Genomic DNA, 21,041 nt, shown 5'->3' with positions numbered 1-21,041 from the left:
ATATATATATATATATATATATATGTATATATATATGTATATATATATATGTATATATATATGTATATATATATGTATATATATATATATACATAAATATATATATATATAAATACATTATAATATAAATCATATAAATAAATATGATTTGTGTAATAAGTAATATTAATGGTAATGAATAATAATAATAATAATAATAATAATAATAATAATAATAATAATAATAATAATAATAATAATAAAATAATAATAATAATAATAATAATAATAATAATAATAATAATAATAATAATAATACATTTAACATATACAACATTTGATGAACTTTTGGCACGCAAGCATCTTGTAAGATATAGTACAGGCCATTCCTGCTGCTATAATTACTATGTATTTACTTTCTTAGATTGTAATGTGTATAACAGTTCTTGCTCTAAAACATATTGTATATTAATTTTATTGATAAATCATGATAAATTATGAATGATTATACAAAAAAAGAAAATAAACTTGTGAATATTATAATAATATACTGTCACTTATTTTTTTATGCAGTTAGAGAAAGATTGTATCCACATAGCCAATAAACTAAAAAATAATCGATTATTCGTCGCTCTAGTTACCATTGTCTGTTGCAATTAATAATTTCAGTATAATCTTTTGCAATTTTCAGATCTTGTATAATTATATTTTTAAACAAATCTGCATAAAATAATAGCAATATATACATATATACCAAAAAATGTTAAAAGATAAGAGATATCAATTTAAAAATACTGCTGAGTCTAATAAAGCAGAACATATAAAGAATGTCGGACGAATATTTTTATCCGAACCATTTGTATCTATTAATTATAAAAATGTTATATCGTATCGGAAGATTAAATCTGAAACAATAATTGATTCTAATATAAATTACGATGATCTGTGTGGCCCTTGGTTTTGTACATATAATCCAATACATGATTATTATGATTTATTAGTTCCTAAATTATGCGTTTGGGAATTAATTTCATTTAAAGATATAGCTTTCGTAAAAGAACATCAACGAGATAAAGATGTAATTTTATCGTTTTTCAGTAAGTAAACGTGTTATAAATAATGTTTTAATACAATTTTTTTTATATAAGTTTTAAAATTCTTATATTACATTTTCGTCATATTACAGAATTTAAATTTTCCAAATATATTTTCGAAGAAAGAAACGATATTTTTCCAAAAATTGCGTGGGAAATTTTTGAAATTACTAGGTAAATAAATACATAAATACTTTTATAATAATTATATTTATGTATTTATAAATTCAACTAACATTATTTTTGTGCTTGCTTATATTTCAGAGATAATTTATTCAGTATAAAATGCATTTTTGCATCAATAGGATTATTCTATTTAACGCATCGCTATTTTCTTTCCAATATATGGTACACAATGGAAGATACATATAACTTTTTTTGCGATACTTTACTTTTACATACCATTTTGGTTAGTCATTTTTACTCATATGAGTGTGTATTAGAGTAAAATATATTAGTATGTATATTATTAAACGGTGTTATTATGAATTGGTTTTATGAAAGAACCAAACATAAATTATTTTATCTTAATGTATTTCTATATTTATCATTTATATTTAGAATCCACCGAAGTCCGATGAGATATTTAATTTAGACGAATGCAAATTATTATTTGAAGTCTTTCACACAGTGTATATGGAAAATCTTGCATTACTTCGACTTGCTTGCTTACCATGTCACAATCTTAAAATGAGTCTAAATGATGTAACCACTTATTTAGCAGCATGACTTATTATCTTTGTACTATTTATAAATGCACTGATAATTAAGAAAAATAAAGTAATTCTTTTTATATGATTAATACAAGTTATTATTAAAAATATACAATTACGAAGATATATAAAAAAACAGGGTATATTAATCATAACATTAATGCATAAATTCTTTACAAATTTCATTGGTAAACAATATTGATTATTATTCTATCTTATTATTCTATCATACATCGATTTGATTCGACTATGCTATGACAGATTTTATTATACATTGTCATTTGCTTGCAGATGATTGATAACCACAATCTCGATTTTCATCTACTCCACTATTATTCTTTGATTTATTAGCTATGTTTGTGTGCCACCATTGATTATTTTTTCTCAATTGATTTGTTATATATTCCATCTTAGGAAACCACCAAGAATTGCCGCACACTGAAGTGCGACGTACAGATTTAATCGGGTATATCGAGGATTTCTAAACATATAAGGGAAAGTTAAATTTTTTCCTACATAAAATTTTATATTACAAAAATATTAAGATTTTATAGTTTATATCTTAATATTAAAATTTATTACAAATATAAGAGATACTTCTATGAATGCATCCAGTTTGATTTATATCTTTATATGTAATGTAATGTATAATAAGTTTTAATGATATTTAATGATACATACACCTAAGTTTTGTGTCAAATATGAATATCCAGCACTTTTAGTATTTTTTCCAATTGTTGTTCTATGTACTCTTTTTAATCTTTGTGCTAATATATTGTTCACTCTTCTTAGTTCTCTGATTTTGACTAATAAAGTTCTACAAATTAAAATTTCAAATTAAATAAAATTTAAATTAAATATTTTCATTTTAATAAAATTGACTTTAAAATATAAATATTTTTGAATCTTTTATAATAAATAATTACTTTTTTTCATGTCCAAATTGTTGTTTAAATATTGTTAATTGTTGTTGTTTAATTTGTAACTTTAAAACAAGAGTTTCAACAAGCTTTCTTTGTTCTGCCATCAATGTACGAATACATGAGACCATATATTGGGATTCATTGCAAAGTTCTGACCTGTTTACTACTGTTTCAGTTAATTCTGCTGATACACATGCCAAAGACTTATCTTTTGATTGACATTCTTTTTTCAATTCCATCAAAGATTGGTGCATGTTATGTAACTACAAACAGTTACACTTTCAAAATTTATATTGATCAAAATAGATGTTAATATTTACAACAGACAGTAGACATATCTCACTTGATTCGCGAACTTGTAGTTGTCTTGTTCAAGTGAAGTTTTCTGTTGCAAAAGAGTACAGTTTTCATCTATACATTCTTGTAATTGTTGGGTTAAGTAACAGTTGGAATTGTCCATTTTTAGATATTTTTCTTGAAGTTCATACAGCTGATATTTGATATCAAATAATAATATTATTAGAAACATATTATTGATATTTAATTTAATATTGACTTACATCTTGCTGTGCAGTTTTCAATTGATTGGAAAATGATTTACACATATTTTGTGTTTGACAAAGCTCAGTGTTTTTTGAAGATAATTTTTTCTTAGTATCCTTTGATTCTTCATCAAGTTCACATATTAAATTTTCCAATCTAACAATTTTTGATTCAAAATTTGCAAGCTTTGAGCAATATTCTTTCTCCTAGGAAAAGTATATTTATGAATGATAAAATATTTTTTTATGAAAATGAAAAAGAATTACATATAATGTTATGATATATTACTGCAATTGTTAATGATTCTTGTAATTCCGCTTCTCGTCTTACAGATTGGATCAAGTTTTCTTGAGTTTTATCATAATCTTCAGCTGTTTTGTAATAACTGTCTTTTATAAAAGATAATTCTGTTTGAGTTTCTTTTAACTGCAATAAAAATGGTATATTATGATTTTATTTACGTTTATAAAAAACGTTATTTTCTTGGATATTTCTAGAACAGTAGAAATGAATGTGCAATTTATGGGTACTGATACCTTCTTTCGTAGTAAATAATGATCTTCTTTTGTTTTAGTTTCTAATGCAATGTTTTCTGTTTTTAGAATTGTATTTTCATTCTGTAAATATATATTATTATGTAATTATTATATTATTATCATATAATTATCATATAATTATTATATTGTTATGTATTCTAAATATATTACAATAAAGTACATTTATAAATTTATAACATACTTTTAATACTTCATAATCTGCTTGTAATTTTGCCATACTATCTGATTTCTCTTTGAGTAATACTTTTATCGATAAAAATCTTTCTTTAAAATTTGTAGATTCAGATATGTATTGTCTAATTTGTTGTTCAGATGTACATAATTTTCCTTGTAAATGGTCTATGGTTTGAGCTTGTTCTCTTATTACAGATTTGTTACAATCAATTTGCTGTTTTAGATTTTGTATCTAAAAATAATGCAATTAAAAGTATTAATATTTAATATATACTTGTATACTATATACTATAATATATTTAATAAATAATGAAAGTGACACGAGCGTGCGTTGTGTGTGTGTATGTATGTGTATATATATATAAAAAGTTAGTTGTAATTATCAAGGACATTCTTTCTTTTTTTATATAATGTTTTATAAATTAACATTATTATTACCTCCTCTTGTTTTTCTTCCAAATCAATTACATATTTTTTTAAATTAATCTCTTTTTGTTTAGCAATATTTAATTCTATTATTAAGTCTTCAAATTCTTTCGTTTGTTTCTCTAAACTTATCTTTAGATTTTGATTTTCATATTTTAAACAGCATTCAAGATCTTTTATTTCTTGATCTTTTATTTTCAATTCATTTTTAAGTATAACTAAATCTGATATGTATTTTTGTAGTTGTTTCTTTAAATTTTGATTTTCTCTAATTATAATTTCAGTCTGAGCTTGTGATTCATAATTTTGAAGTGGATCTTGTATATGTTCTTGCTTATCTAATATTGAAGAATCTTCTGAAGTTTGTTCTAATGTAAGATTCTGTGTCATACAACTCTTATGCTCAATGTCTATTTTACATTGACAAGATTTAGTTTCATACATTTTTGTTTGTTTTTTGTCCTTGGATGACATATTTCTGTAAGATCATATCATAATATAGTTTATTATTTTAAGTTAAAAGTATCGTAAAAAAGTAAACTACACAAATTCTATAATACTTTAATTCTTGCAATTCTTGATTTGTTTCTTTCCATAATTTTTTTGTAGTAATGTACTTATTTCCCAAAAGAATATTTGTTTGCATTAAAGTATTTATCTGTAAAGTAAAAACAATTTTAATTTCGAATCCAACATAAAATAAGTTGATATGAAATTTTAATGAAGTGTAAATATAACAAAAGTTACCTTGTATATTAATGCTTGAAAATCATTTGTACAAAGCTTCAGTTGATCCTAAAATAATTAAATAAAATTAATATGTTTTCCATAATTAGTTTATTAGTAAGAATAATCATAAGAATCCATTTATATGTATTTTAATACTATTAAGTTTGTCTCATTTGCATTAATAATTTTTGTAATAATAAATTTTAAACATATAACGTATTTTTAAGCATTAATAATTTTACAATTTATTAAAACCATAAATATACATATATTATATTATATCAACATGAATCTTATTTTTGTTATACCTGTATTATGCTTAATATGGAACAATATGTAGTATGTAAGGAAGTAACTACTAAATATTTATCATTAATCATGTACTCAATTTTCGATTGCAAAGTGTCTATGGCATCTCGTTGCAATTCCAACAATTTTTCTTGTGCAGCAGCCTTAATTTAAAAAATAACATTTAAATAAATTCATAAAACTATTATTCTCAAAAATATTTTAAATACATACATAAAGATTAAATTTAAATATTATACTTACTTCTGTAAAACAGTCGCTATATTGATTCTGAGTTTCGTCAATAAACATTGTTAACAATTGAATAGTTTCACCTTTAACAAAAAGCTACAAGAAAATTAACTTCCGATTAATTTTTTATCTATGGTTTTTAAAGTAGTAACGATTATAAAATTATAAATACAGTAAGTATATTTCAGTGTAATAAAAGCAGAATAATTCAATAATCAGTATAGTTTATAATATAGTTTAGTTAATTGTCATGTACTTATTTGATAAGTATTTAAGAATTTATACATATTAGAAGCAATAAGGTGGGTATAATAGTTAGATAAGATTTTATAAATACATAATTTCTATGCAGATCGTAATATTATTTTGAAACGCATTGTTAATTTTATTTTATTCTAAATAGAATAATACATACCACATGCATTGCGAATATCATACCACACTGGCTTAAACTTTTTGTCACGTATCACACTTATGCACTCACAATTAATTGCCATTGGTATTTTTGAAAAGAGCTAATAGGAGTTTTATACTTGCACATTAAGTGTAGCATTGAAAAATTCAAAAAATGATCATGTCAAAAAAATAAAATCGTTTGGATATTTCTCATGTGTAAATTATCGTTTTAATTATAATATTTGAAAAATATTTACAATGATAGTTAACATTAGTACATACATAATTATATGTTTTAGCATACTGTCCAATCAGTTCAATATGTTTATAAAAGCAATTTAAACGTCATGCACATTCCCGTGACCGAATGTTGAAGACGAAATTGAACTCCACAGTTCGCTTGCATCACTTACTGCTTTATGTCCCATACTATCTAAGCATCTTTTGGCTTCAACCACAGCATTTTGCAAATGTCCAATTGTTTGTGCTTGAAGTTCATTCTGTACAAAAAGGAAGAGACAAGTATGCAATATTAATTTTATAAACATATTATTACTTTCATATATTTCAGTAATCCATATAATAATCTATATATTAATAAAATTGAGAAGATACAAACCTGTTTGGATAACTCTTTTTTTTCCTTCTCACATTGAGCTATAATACAATCCTGCATGTTTATCTGGAAAAAAAAAACAATAAAATTGGTACTACATAATGAAGTATAAAAATATGTATGTTTCACCTACCTTCATTAATAACATTTGGAAATAAAAATATATTGCTTCGTACTTCGTTAATTATTTACAATCACATTTTAAAAATAAGATGTAATATCGCGAGTGTAAAAGTTCACAACTCTTAGTTCTTATCGACAGTGATACTTTGTTAAAATTTAAAAATAATAAAAAATTTGGAATGTGCAGTGTACATGTAATCTACTATTAGTGTATTTAAATATTTATGTATGTACATCAACTTTAATTTAATTGTTTCATGAATTGATTTCAAATTAGTTTTATTTGAATAGAATTAAAATTTTTAATCTTAAGTATAACTTATAAAATAACAAAAGCATATAATGCTTATAACATTTATCAGTCTTCTCATGCTTATAAAAATGTAATTTCTACATAAAACTTACCTTTTCTTGCTGTTTTTTATAGAGACTCTTCAGCTCATTTTGCGTGACTGCTATAGAATCATTTTGGATCATAACTACTTGGTTCATATTTTCTAACTGAAACAAAAAAGTATGAACTTGTATATTCATATATATCTACAGTATAATTTGAAATATATTGCTATTTATAATGATCGATTATAATATATTACTAGGATATTTTATATTTTCTTTTTTTTAATAAAAATAATCTTCATTATATCAATTTAATACTTACAAGTTTATCTTTAGAACATAATGTATTTCTAAGATTTTCAATGTCTCCATAACATTTTTCTAATTGTCCTTCATATTTTCTTAATTTATCAATAATTGTCATTACCAAAGTTGTTGAAGTACAAGACTGAGAAGATCCTTCACACATCTACAGATTATTTTTTTTTAGATATTTGTTATTATTCTTATGAATATAGTAATAATATTAAATGTTTTGTATTAATAATATAAAGTAATGGAAACATCCATTTGATTTAAACATACCAACAGTTTAAGTTCGCATTCGACATTTTGAAGTCCACTTTTTGTAGATTGTACTGCTTCTTGTAATATATTAACAAGCTGGGATGTATTCTATATGAATTAAAAGGTTTCAATTTTACAGGTCAATATTTACATTATAAATTAATTGTTATTAAATGATGTATTATAAATTAATAATTGTTAAAGGTTATTACCTCTTGTTTCAATTGATATCCACAACATATAGATAATTCTTCTGGAGTACATTCTATATGCTTTTTCATTAAATAAAAAATAATATGTATTCATTATTCGCATATATATATATATATATTATTTATATGTTGGTGAGTTATTTAAAATGAGATGTTGGAATATTGCATATTTTAATATGAAGTATTTGTTTGATTAATTTTATTAATTTTGTATGAGGATAAATTGTATTGAGGATAAATTAAGTCCTATGTAATTTCATCAGTTTTGTAGAAATGTCGGTGAACTCTATATTATAAAAAATATGATCCTCAAGGAAAAGTTTTCTCTATTATCATATTGGCTACTTTAAAACAAATTCATTTTTTTCAGATTTTCTTTATACTATCAAAAGTGACTGAGATATTCCAACATGAAATCTTAAGAACAAATAAAAAAGTTCATAACTGCTTCTTACAAAAGGTTCCAAATGTTTCCTTGATTTCTGAAGCTCTATTTCATTGTTATCTAAACTTTTTCTAAGTTTTGATTCTACTTCCTTTTGTACTTTGATCTGAAAGTATATAAAATAATGAACTTTTAATACATTGCTATTTTATATGTAATTTGTATTTTTATAATATATATTATATGAAGAAAAAAAACTAAATTTATTACTTACTATATTTTCTAATTCTAAAATTTTTTTTTGATAATCTATACTATCAACAGAATAGGAACGTCTATAATTTTCTGCTTTCATTTGTACAGAAGATAATTCTTTCTCCATAGACTCAATACTACTTTTTAGAAAGTTGTTGGCTTCTTGTTTACATTTAGTCTGATTATATAACAAACAATATGTATATTATTATGAAGAAAATAAAAATCAAATCTTTCTAGAGATTCAATGATAAAATCTGTTAATATAGCACAGTATAAAAATCAGCATTAATAATAAGTTAATAAAATGTTAAGTTTATAACCTCATGTTGTAAGATGCGAAGCTGCTCTTCTAAGTCTATTATGCGACACTTCCATTGATTTATTTTATCATCAGATTTTGTTTGACATATTTTCTATAAGTTAAAAAATAAGGATTTTATTGAATACGTAAATTGTTACTTTTATTCTGTTTTGAACACAACAATTACCAGAAATACATATACTTTCATACCTGTAATGTTTTAAGTTTATAATCATCATATTCCTTTCTTAATTTATGTATATCTTCTTTTGCTTTTAATAATTCATTGATTGTCTATAGATAGAATTTACATTATACATATTAAATCTAAGTAAAACTGTTCTCTTTCAAAAGTTAATCTAAGAGTAATAACTAATAGTATAATGTATAAATTATATAATACCTGATTTTGGCTTTGTAAATCTGCTGAATGGTCAATAAAATCATCCTAAAAGAATATTGTAATATTTCATTACTTTAATATTTCATTATTATTATTATTACTCTTATACCAAAAAAGGATATGTGGAAAACCTGTTCTATTGTATTCCAGAAAGTTTCTAAAGTATCTTGCATCTTTGTATGTGCATTATCAATTTCTGCTTCAAGTCTACCTAATCTTTCTTCTTTTTCACAAAGAATTGTTTCATCCATTTCGTTACGCATTAACTAAAATAATTTGATTGAAAAAAAAATATTACAATAAATAAATTATAAAAAATAATTATACTTACAATTGTACTCATGTGTTTCTGCAAATCTTGGAAAGAACATGTTGTACAACAAAGTTGCTCTTTTAACTCTACTGAATTGGTTGCAAAAAAACATTCCTAAAAAAATATATATAGATAAATGATAAATATAGAGTTTTGAACGGTTAATTCATTTTGATTTTCTCTACGATTTTTATTTACATATTACTTATCGACTATATCCTACATTTGAATAATGTTTACCTGATTTTGATGCACTTGAACATGGTTAACTAAAAGCTCGATTTTGTCAACTACAAAGTTTAATAAATCATTACATGTGTATGTTTCTACACATTCAGGTAGATTTTGATCCTAAAATAAACGTATAAAATAAAAAAGAATATTTCTAAATATATAATTTACAAAATGTAATTATAAAAAAGAAAAAAATTTATTGCATTATTAAAAATTTTGTATCCTTCCTACCTTGATTTTTTCTTGCATATTATTTACATAATTAAATAATTCAGATTGGGCACGAATAAATTCATTTTTTATATCTTTTAGTTTCACTTTTTCAGCTGTAATTCGTTCAATATGTCTTGTCCTTTCTATTTCCTGATATATTAAAAAGTATGATCACAAAAAGAATATTTGATTTTATAATATAATAAAAGATATATGCGATTTCATCTTACTTGTAATTCTAATGTATTAATTGCTTGTATTACTGTTTCTCGCAATCGTAGTAAATGTTCTTGAGTATCTTTGACCATTTTGTTTAGTTCAGTGTACTATCAATATCACAAATCATATAAATTGTAATGCATTTTGTAATGGTTTTCAGATCTACAACTTAAACTAAGTATATTAACAATTTTATATGAGTAATATAAGAATATACTTTTTGATGTTGGGCAGCAAATGAAGAAAGAATAGTACTAATTTCTTCACGAATATCTTCAGTTGCTGCTTGAGCCTCAACAGTGCATACACGAAATTCCTCCATTAATTTAAATTGTTGTGCAGTAATTGGATTTGACTATAAAATGTTAATAAAGGATAATAATAAATGTATAAAAACAATAGAAAAATCATATAATACCAAAAGTATCAAATAAAATTATAAAATACTTACTGTAACATCCTTTGACATTTCTGTAACATAATTATTCATTCTATTTTGCATCTATAAAGATAAAGTAAGCATAATATATTTATTATGTTATTATACATTTAAAATATTATAGATATTTAATGTTTGTACCTCATTTCGTTTAGCGGTCTGAAATAAGAAAAAATAATGATTATATAAATTTTCTTTGTTAGTATGTAATTTATTGTATGTACTACATAAAAATTAGTATTATATATATAAAAAGTTATACATACAGTATATTCCATAAACTCAATCGCTTTTTTTTTTTCTTTACATATTCTGAAAATATTTTCAATATTCTTTATTAACTTCTCTGTTGTATCATGTATCCATGTATCCATACTTTTATCTGTATCATGCCTCTGAAATCAAAAATGTTTCATTATTGAAGTATCAGTTAAAATAAAATTATACTCATTACAAAATACAACTTAGTTAAAACTAGTCATTCAAAGTTATTAAAACATAATACGTACAAGCTTTTCATTTTGCAATGCATCGTACACGCTATTTAATTGAGCTTCAATGTTTAGTATAAAAGGTTGTACATTTTCTTCAGTTTGTGACTGCAAAAAATATACTTTCTATGATCTAAATTGTTATTAACTTTCCCAATGAAATTGATATATTAAATTAAATATCAATAAACATTTTTCCTTGAAAAAGAATCAATGCATTATTGTGTTTATTATATTTATTCAACTGTAAATTGTTACAAAAGCACTGCATTATTTTGTATTATATAGTTAGGAATATATGATATTAAATAATTTTTCTTTTATAATTCATGGAATTCCTTATAAAACACATGAACTCTTCTTTTTAGCATTCTGCAATATTACAAATACTGAAAAATGTTTATTAATTATAAATGTAAAAAAAATAACATTTTATAATCAAATAGAAATATACATTCATTTACTTGATTAGTTTCAATTAAAGATTTATAGTTTAAATAGTAAAATAATAAATACACATATTGGTGCGCACGCACGCACGCACACACATACACAAAATGTTTTCTTTGTACATTATATTTAAAAAAGATGTTACTTCATATTTTATATAATAATGAAAGTTTAAATGCAATTGACTTACTCTATCATCTGTCGAAGTTTTAGAAATGTTTAGGATCGTTTTAATGTTTTGTATGTTCTTATAAGCAGTCGTAAAATTATGTTCACATGGCTGTAAATATAATTTTATTCAATTATATTATAATAATATATAGTTGTAATATATTGAATTAATAATAGATATAATTAGTAACTTTATGAAGTATTAAACTTATATATTTGATTATTTATTAATTTACCTCAACATTTTTCTGTTTTAAATGTCGTACGATTTTTTGTAGCTCTGTTTTCAAATCATCAAGCTTTTCTTCCTCTTTTTGTAATAATAAGTTTGTTTTGGAAAAACACATAAATATTTTCTAAAAACAAAGTATTGTGTATGTTAAGAATATTATGAATAATATAAACATGTAAATTTTATAAAATTTAATTACATTGAATAATATATACCTGATAAGAATTAGTTGAATTACTTAAAGGTTCTGTATCCTATAAAAATATTATCATTATATGAAATATATAATATAAAAATAAGTTTTAAAACAGCATACCTTAACTCACCATTAGATAAGCATCAGCATCAATTTGATCTTTCAGTGAAGAGTAAATATTCTGAAATCATATACATAGAAATGATTTCTCTTTTTGGTCAAAAAATATTTTGTATAAATAGAGAAATATATAATTAAAATTATATCGTCAAGAATAAGGCAACCATGCTGAAAATTTTATATTATATGTATGTATATATGTATATATAATATTAATAATTTAAATATGTAATACATATTTTTTATTATGATGAATAAAATAAGATTATGATTTTATCATTTGCTCAATATTAATATTCATAGTTACTTGTTAGAAACGCTTATGATTTAGACAATATAAAAATTATTGTTTTTGCGATGGTGTTATGTAATAGTATCTTTACAAGCTGGTGATAAATTTCTAATGGATTCCACAATACTTTTGTCAATGTTACGTCGTCTTCTGCTTTTATCACTTTCCCTTTTGTATATTTGTTTAGAAGAATTGTCTAGATTAGTTATTGTATTATTTTGTTACTGTAGGTTAATAATGAGTACATTTTCAATTATTTTTTTATGATATAATAAAGTATCAAAATTATTATATGGAAAAGATATATGATCTTTATATTTGACAACTTTATATAAGTGACATGGTGTTATAATTTTATTGCATAACTTATGAGAAAATCTTATATTACCATTAGCACTGTATTGTTGATGATAATTTGACATGCAATGAAGATGAACAGGAAGTGAAGACTAAAACAAAGGATAATCAGATAAAATATCCAGAATAAAATATAGACTAAAAGTATACCTTTAATTCAATTTGTTTCTTTCTCATTTTTTTTATAATATCATCCTTAAAATGAATTTGCATATTAGCATAACGATATTGTTCTTCTAATTTTGTGATTTCTTGGCTCAAAAACATTATTAAATCGTGCTTTTTTGTAATTTCTATGTTTAATGCTTCATATGTTTCCATAGATTCCTAATAATAGTATATATAAACGATATAATAATAAAATTGAAAGAAGCAAATACAAAAGTAAATAAAGCAAACCTTTTTCAAACAATTCATTTGACATTTTATTTCCTCAATCACTTTATCTTTCTTTTTTAACTGAAGTTGCAAATATGTTATATTTGTTATATCTGATTCAGTATCTTGTAAATGCTCTTGAAGTTTTTTAACTTCTAGACCATTATCAATATATTTATTTTCCATTATGTCAGCAACTAAGATTGTCTGAACAGCAACAGAAATGACGAAACTATCTTAATATCAAAGATATATAAAACAATACAATGGAAATGAAAATATTAAATTTTATAGTATCATTTAATTGTAATATATTTAATTCTTTTAATATATTTTTACTTTTAATTTTTATTTCAGCATGATTGCCTATAAAATTGTTAATCAACTATTACTAGAAGATTAATTTATATGCACATAAATTTTTTCAAATATGTAGAAATAATATTTTATATATAATATACATGGAAAAAAATGCCCATTATTGTTGTCGGAATTATTATTCCAATTGATTGTTCTATATCATATAGATAAACAGAAACTTACATTATCAGAATTCGTGGGAAGTGATGACCCAAAACAGAAATGATTTGCTTGCTGAGATTTTTGTACAAGTTCATTACTAAAACTCTGAACATCAGAAACATATGTTTTTACAGTTTCTTCCTTTGCTAAGTTTTTATGAAGTTCAGCACTTTTTTCTTCAAATTTAATCTGACACCTATGAAATATAATTAATGTATATAATATGTTTATATTATGTATATAATAGCTATTTATAAATAATAAAAATATAGCACAATTTATAACAGACAAATTCTCCATCAATTAAATTTTGTAAAACGTTTCATTCAACTCCTTATTATTATATGTACTTACATATGAGCTTCCTTGTCTTCCATTTCTGATACCTGCTGTTTGAAAAAAGAAATTTATTCAATTTGCATTTGTTTCTATTTTGAATAACATAACAAACATTCTTTTCAATATCAAAAATAAAACATTAATTAAAATAATATATAAATTATAATGAAAATTAATATAAACTAATTATTATATTTAAAAGGATAATTATAATTATAATATTATTATAATTATTATATCACATTTAATTTCTAAATAAAATGTGTCTTTAATGTTTGTATTAAAAATAATCTATTTTAATTATGAATCAATACTAATTTTAAATACAAAAATGCTTATTATAACAATACAATAGTTTAAATATTTTTTACTGATAGATAAATGAGAGTCATTGTAAAAAATTGTTTTAATTCAAATATACCTTTGAATTTATAGTGTCATCTATATTAATACTTGTATTTACCTGGGCACATACACTGTAACAAACAATAAAAATAATAAGAAAAAAGCAAATAATAGTGAACAGCTAGATAGTATATTTTATTTTATTTTTTATTATATATTTCAAATATATTTTAGTGAAATAAGAATTCTATAATTATAATTTAAAGTTATAATTGTTTTCAATATTTTCTTTAAATTAGAATTAATATAAAATAGAGTTATGAAAATAGATAAAATAAGCAAAAGAAAAAGTTGTAATAAAAATGAAAGCATGCATATCACAAGATTTTTGTATATAACGAAAATTTGATTATCTGTTAATTTCTGTTAATAATCAAAATAATGTTTTCGTGTTGTGCTTTGTATATTTTTGTATGTTGTGTATGTTGTATATATTTTAATCTGTGATAAAAGTATACTTATAGATGTATAATATTTTTACTGTTTACATTCTATTATCTATTTACTTGATTATCCATCATATTGTTTGAATCCTATATTCTGAGAGATAATCAAAGTTGTAAAGCCATAAAAGTGCATATATTATGAGATTGAAGATATATTTTTTCATATATATAAATATATATATATATATATATATATATATATATATATATTCTATACATTTCTCTCTTTTTATAGCTTTCTCTAAGTTTAATATAAATAATATTAATGTATAACAATTAATAAAAATTAATTAGAAACACTATGTAAAAAAATATTATGAAAAAGTTTTATAGAAAGAAAAATAAATAAACAGAAAGTAACTTCTCTGATAATGTACTTACTAATATTAGAAAAATTTAAAAAAAGACACATTAATTTGAACCTTCTTTACTTATACTTACTCCAGAGGAGTAGGAATATCACTTGGATTAATATTATAGAATGTTATGCCATCAAGATTCCAGCGATTATCCGTTTGAGCTCTCTTAAGTAATTCTAATAATCCTTTAATATCAACCCACAAAAATTCTATTTTTTGACGAAAACTCTTTTCATCATTTTCTAGTTCTCTTATACGATTTGAGAGTACACTTAACCTCTAAAATAATATTAATATTTTTATATTATACAAGAATATACTACCTAAATATATAATAAATTACCTCCTCTGAATGATTCGATAATAAAATTTTATCTGAAACAACTTTAGATGACTGTTTTAATTTTTCTTCTAATATTTTAACTCTGTCACTAGCAGTTTGTTCCAGGTCTTGTACAGTATTAACTAACATAATATTCTGTTCACCTAAATCCTTAATCCATTCTGTCATTATTTTCATTTTCATCTAAAATTATATACGTTTGTATTATTTTCCTTTCTTTAATTTTTTAATGATACAATTACAATGTAAACAATTTTTTTTAGGAAATAGTAAAAGCTTGAATCCTATTAAATAATTAATCTAACAAGTACATAAATAGTATATTATTAAAATGTAACAATTATAAATATATTTCAACTGATAAACTTAAATAATTTGTCAAATATTATAGATAATTAGAAAAATAAAAAAAATGGTTGCAAATTGAATGTATGAAATTCCATTAAAATCTACATATTATAAATTTTTCATCTATTTAAATATATATTATACTAAGAAAAAACGAATGTGTGTGAATTTGTAATTTATTTGCTTATTATCAGTCATAAGAATATACCGTGCACGCAGATACAAAATAATATATTTAACTTACTGATACACGGTCGAATTCATTTGCCGATTCTGAATCGACCTTTTCGATACGAGCTTCATATAATTTACGAAACTCATCAAGAATCTGTAAGCTTTCCGTTTCGCCACAAGTTTCCCCAGTGTTTTTATCTATTGCTGTGCAAATTTGTTCTCGCTTTGGCAAAACAGAGAGGTTTGTAGAATCTTGAACAATAGTACTGACCGTATACATGGCACAATTGAAAAATTGTACATTAAATAGAATTAAATAGAATTAACACCTCAAATTAGAGTTAAGATCTTCTTATATCCACAGGTGCGGATAATAAAAATAATTCTGATACGGTAAATAATAACAAATTAAATCGCCATTTTTTTTATATATGGCGCGAGCGAACAACAGATGCTAAAGAGAACTTTTTAAGAGTAGGTAATTGTAGATAGCGATACACTCTGTGAAAATAGTTTTTTTTTAAATCACTTATAAACGTTACATTGACCTCTTATAAGTGAAGTTATATCAAATAATCTCGATGATCGTTAAGGTAGAAATTGTATATCTAAAAATGATGTATCATATTAGGTCGCATATTAAATTCAACAAATGCATTTATATGTTTTTTTTGGTTATAATATAGATATAGCATTACTTAGTAGTAACAAAGGATAAAAAGAAAAAATTGTTTTAAATAATAAAATAAATTATTATTCTTATGGTAAAGTAGAGAATAAATCAACAAACGATAACTCCGACAACATTAAATATCAATATAGAGGGCATTTATTTCTAATCTCATAAAAAAAATTATTATTCTTTATTTCATTAACGTTAGATGGCGTAGGTATGCTATTCTTATATAATGAAATGTGTGATATTTAGAACCATTCAGTTTCTGAAAAGAATATGGCGAGAAGATTGACCAGAGATATTGTTTATTGTTTATATAAGTTCTAATATACATATATAAGAATTACAATGAGATCACGAATTAAATACGCTTTTTCTGTGTACTACCCAAAACAGAGTAACTAAAAAAGCAATCAAAAGCGTTAGGTTTAGACTTAGTTCTTAGTGTGAAATTTTTTATCTTGGGAAATGTGATAGTGGTACAGGCAAAAATGCCTCTATGTAGTTGAATAGATGCAATTCTTAAGAAAACACTTTTGTACGAAAATTATATTTCTACTACTAATCACATATTCAATATATATATTGATAAATATTTGGTGATTATATAGGTTAGAGTACAATAATGAGTTTATTGTAAAAAGACTAGAATCTATTGAAGATGTAATAACAATGACTTTCTTCATAAGGAAGTGAGTTTCATGTGTAATAGTTGTTTAAAAAACTCCATTTTATGGTTATTAGAATAAATATTAAATTTTATTAAATCAGCTCGGATTGCATTTATATCAAATTAAGATCTTATTAATTAAATTATGGCTATGTTTCATTAGGATCTTTTTTTATTTTTTCTGACGAATTTATGAATGGTTTTGGTAGAGAAATTTCTTGGGATTTCAGTACATCTATCAATCAAGATAAAATATCACAGAGTCTCTAAACTATTAATAAAATTAGTCAATAGGTCCTATAGAGAGTTCCACAGAAAGTTTCACAGAGAATCAGAATATGAATCAGATTTTTTGTTTATGTTTTTTATATAAAAGACAAATTAACAGGTTATGTAAGCGCAATTAAAATCTATCCTATAAAATTAGAACATTTTAGAAGATCCAAATTTAGTAATGTTTAAGACAATTTACAGTTATTTGAGCCACCATAATGTTTGGATACTATTAAAGAAAAATCATCAAAGTATTAATTTTAAATTAATTAAATAATTAATAAAACTAATTAACAATGTAATAAAAACTATCAAAGTATTATTTCTAACAAAAGTAAGAAGAGAAATGAAAGCAATAATTATACCGTTGCCAATGTATGTACATATTTCAACTACTGAAGAATTGTAATTATAGGTTTATTACCAAAGAACTTACTGTACATGCCTATATCAACCGATGGCTTTTTATTCAGGTTGGTAATTTCAGTTAAAAAAAAAATAAAAAGAAAAGAAAATTTGTTTTTTAATGAAAAAAAAAAAGAAATTTCTATTCAATTTTTACATTACATGCCAGATTGCTTAAAAAAGAAAATTGCTTAAAGAAGATATATTGGAATTTATTAAAGAAGATATATAAAATATATTGAATACAAATATGTAACATATAAAAATGGATAAAGATACATTATTAATGAGAATAATGTATTATTAATGAAAGTAAAAGTATATCCAACACTATAAAAATTAGTTGATTAGTTAAAAAATATCATCATAATTTGTAATGTTTATAAAGTATTATTAACTTTCGACTATTACTTTCAATCTATAAAGGGCAGATATATAGCTAGAAAGTGCTGTTAGAATTATTTAATATATACAAATAATAATTCAATATTTCCTATTCCCAAACAATACTATTATCATCTTGTGTATAGCAACGTAACTGACCGCGTGTTAGTTTGAAAATGTATATTATGATTAAATGTCGCAATTGATCGAACAATCGAAAGAGATTGTTGAAACTTATATATGTATGCATATACATAACATAACATAACATAACATACATACATACATACATACATACATATCTACATATATACATATACACATACACAGTATGTAGGTTTTCTCAAAAAAAAATTTGTCCATGACAGCATAAAAAAACTTTGAAAATAGTGAAACAGTTATCGGATGATCAGTCATTCTTGAGAAAGGATACGAAAGAAGGTAGGAAGAAAGAAAGGAAGGCAAAGAGAGAGATAGAGAGAGAAAGAGAGAGAGAGAGAGTGAGAAAGAGCGAGTAACGTGGTAGGAGGTTGCTCGCGATTGAATTTCAGTCGAAGCGCGCCAGGCAGAGCGAACGTGGGTCTCGGCTGGGCTAGTCTTCTTTTTTTTTCGTTTTCTATTCTATCTCTTTCACTGCGACTGCGCACGAGGAGAGCGCGAGTTTGCTGCTCGGCCTCGGTTAAGCGCGTGTTACGTCGGGCGCGCGCGCGCGCGCTCGCGCGTTCTCTCGATTCTCTCCGTGCGTTCGCGTTTCATACCTAACAGCGTGCGGTATATATCTCCTGCATCCTCCTGATTTTTCGGACGACGAATAGAAAAAAAGAAAGATAAAGGATGATAAGTGAAACCAGTGCGGTGCTGTGAGGTGTAATGTGTATTTTGTTCATTACTCGAGATGGATGCATTTCGAGAACCGAACGAGAGCGTATCTCGTATAAAGAATACATTTGTGTGATCCTCTAGTAACAATTTTGATTACGAGAAGAAAAGAGAAGCCAAGTTAAGCGAGAATGGAATTTGGTGGTTACAAAGGGACCGGATCACGCGTCAGGATGCGTCGACGTGCTGAATTGGGAAGACGTTTAACGAGGAGACTTTCATTGGTCGCAAAAATGCCGGCTGCCATTCTTAACAGGGCAAATCCGCCCGAACTTAGATCAATTGAGATCACTGCGATCGCACCCGACAAGACGCAACTCTCGGTGAGTTTTTATTTTTATTTACAAATCCTTCACCGTCTGATATTTCTCGTTTTATCACGACATGTATTTTGTTTGTAAAAGAATAAAGAAATATTGTCGCTTGATAATTTGATTTTTAATGGAAGACACGTCAATAATTCATCGATCAAAGAATAAATAAGTGTAAATATGATCGTTAAATACAATTATTGTACAATACAAAAGGTTCGATTTCTTTACAATCAAATTTCTTTGTAGCTCGCTTGAATATATACATGAATTTATGTATATACGTTATTTCTGATAAGATGCGGTGTTTCTTATGTGTAGATGTAAAATATAAAGCCATAGACATGTGCAATGATATTATTTTTGAAAAGATAGAATTTTTAGCGTCGTAGTCATGAGTAACAACCCTTTGATTTTATAGATTTCATATAAAACACATTTGTGAGATTAAGATTATAAAATATTAGTCTTAATCGTAATATCTATTTGTTTACAGGGTTTTTTTTTTCTTTTTTATTATTATTCTCTTGGCTAGTACGTGCAACTTCGTAATTTTTTTTTCCCTTTTCTCGTCGATTTGCCATCTAGTTTTGTTTTTATTCTCTTATCGTACGTATATGTATGTTATATTACATTCTATAGAATATTATGATGTAGGTTTAGATAGTTGTTCTTTATATAAAGTAAAACGTTATAAAAAAATTATCAATACGTGACCGATGTTTACCTTTTAGATCTTCTATCAAAAAAGTTCGAAAGTATTTTTCCAACGAATTTGGCAAAAATAAAAATTCCCATTCCGTTTTATATCAGCTGATATAGATTATTTCGCGATGACTGTCTCCTATTTTTATGTAAACATTTTAACGATATTTAATTTCTTCTTTAAATAATATTATTTACTTTTGTTCGTGTTACGTACACGAATATATATATATATATATATATATATATATATCATAGTTTGTTTAAAAAAAAGAAAGATTAATATAATTATAATTATTGGAAAACACTCTGAGGGGGTGGGAGAAGGAGGTCATATATATAATGATTAAAGAAAACTTGAATATTCGTGTTTAATTTGATTACGAAGTATTTTGATAAAACGGTATTAATTGTAAAAT

General features: G+C 23.9%; 3 protein-coding genes across 10 annotated transcripts in view; 2 read left to right on the top strand and 1 right to left on the bottom strand.

The window, feature by feature from the left end:
• Positions 1-13: 13 nt before the first annotated feature.
• On the top strand, positions 14-1,840 carry LOC118443001 (uncharacterized). Its single transcript, XM_085656258.1, has 4 exons — positions 14-1,076; positions 1,166-1,247; positions 1,338-1,482; positions 1,635-1,840. The coding sequence occupies exons 1-4, from the start codon at positions 740-742 to the stop codon at positions 1,800-1,802; spliced, it is 732 nt and encodes a 243-aa protein (XP_085512384.1). The 5' UTR covers positions 14-739; the 3' UTR covers positions 1,803-1,840.
• An 88-nt stretch (positions 1,841-1,928) lies between these two features.
• Positions 1,929-16,878, bottom strand: LOC118443000 (uncharacterized). Of its 7 annotated transcripts, none has more exons than XM_035869371.2 (46): positions 16,390-16,878; positions 15,798-15,980; positions 15,537-15,733; positions 14,666-14,720; positions 14,260-14,294; positions 13,927-14,101; positions 13,405-13,590; positions 13,156-13,332; positions 12,367-12,417; positions 12,256-12,294; positions 12,045-12,164; positions 11,828-11,917; positions 11,206-11,295; positions 10,963-11,091; positions 10,838-10,855; positions 10,709-10,759; positions 10,475-10,612; positions 10,269-10,364; positions 10,057-10,188; positions 9,832-9,942; positions 9,610-9,705; positions 9,410-9,544; positions 9,279-9,323; positions 9,086-9,169; positions 8,895-8,987; positions 8,591-8,749; positions 8,387-8,482; positions 7,932-7,991; positions 7,738-7,827; positions 7,475-7,621; positions 7,219-7,314; positions 6,694-6,756; positions 6,488-6,574; positions 5,691-5,774; positions 5,447-5,590; positions 5,157-5,204; positions 4,970-5,067; positions 4,422-4,887; positions 3,991-4,215; positions 3,789-3,869; positions 3,541-3,678; positions 3,270-3,458; positions 3,053-3,199; positions 2,713-2,972; positions 2,468-2,603; positions 1,929-2,267 (listed from the first exon to the last, which is right to left on the bottom strand). In XM_035869371.2, the coding sequence occupies exons 1-46, from the start codon at positions 16,597-16,599 to the stop codon at positions 2,064-2,066; spliced, it is 5,754 nt and encodes a 1,917-aa protein (XP_035725264.2). In that variant the 5' UTR covers positions 16,600-16,878; the 3' UTR covers positions 1,929-2,063. The 7 variants fall into 7 exon arrangements, with proteins under 7 accessions (XP_035725264.2, XP_085512378.1, XP_085512379.1 ...); XM_085656252.1 differs by having other exon boundaries at positions 14,260-14,291; XM_085656253.1 differs by having other exon boundaries at positions 14,708-14,720.
• Positions 16,879-19,171: 2,293 nt separating this feature from the next.
• Positions 19,172-21,041, top strand: part of LOC118443171 (rho GTPase-activating protein 20) — a 58,700-nt gene continuing 56,830 nt past the window's right edge. The window contains exon 1 of one of the 2 annotated variants that reach the window (XM_035869709.2): positions 19,172-19,929. In XM_035869709.2, the coding sequence (XP_035725602.1) occupies positions 19,738-19,929 (192 nt within the window). In that variant the 5' untranslated portion in view covers positions 19,172-19,737. The remainder of the gene's footprint in view (positions 19,930-21,041) is intronic. The other variant, XM_035869708.2, reaches the window with a different exon arrangement.

The sequence above is a fragment of the Vespa mandarinia genome, chromosome 4, assembly GCF_050613455.1.
Source record: "Vespa mandarinia isolate Hongniang chromosome 4, ASM5061345v1, whole genome shotgun sequence".
In the NCBI taxonomy this organism is placed as follows: domain Eukaryota; kingdom Metazoa; phylum Arthropoda; class Insecta; order Hymenoptera; family Vespidae; genus Vespa; species Vespa mandarinia.
Note: the sequence above shows the minus strand (reverse complement) of the source record. Positions and strands in the feature narration are given on the sequence as shown.

Bases quoted from the DNA above. Each gene is read 5' to 3' on its own strand.
- LOC118443001 (XM_085656258.1), top strand. From the start codon at position 740: ATGTTAAAAGATAAGAGATATCAATTTAAAAATACTGCTGAGTCTAAT. The intron at 1,077-1,165 runs GTAAGTAAACGT...GTCATATTACAG, and splicing joins TGTAATTTTATCGTTTTTCA to AATTTAAATTTTCCAAATAT. The intron at 1,483-1,634 runs GTTAGTCATTTT...ATTTATATTTAG, and splicing joins TACTTTTACATACCATTTTG to AATCCACCGAAGTCCGATGA.
- LOC118443000 (XM_035869371.2), bottom strand. From the start codon at position 16,599: ATGTATACGGTCAGTACTATTGTTCAAGATTCTACAAACCTCTCTGTT. The intron at 15,734-15,797 runs GTAATTTATTAT...ATATTATTTTAG, and splicing joins TATCGAATCATTCAGAGGAG to AGGTTAAGTGTACTCTCAAA. The intron at 7,992-8,386 runs GTAAGAAGCAGT...TTAATGAAAAAG, and splicing joins GGAAACATTTGGAACCTTTT to CATATAGAATGTACTCCAGA.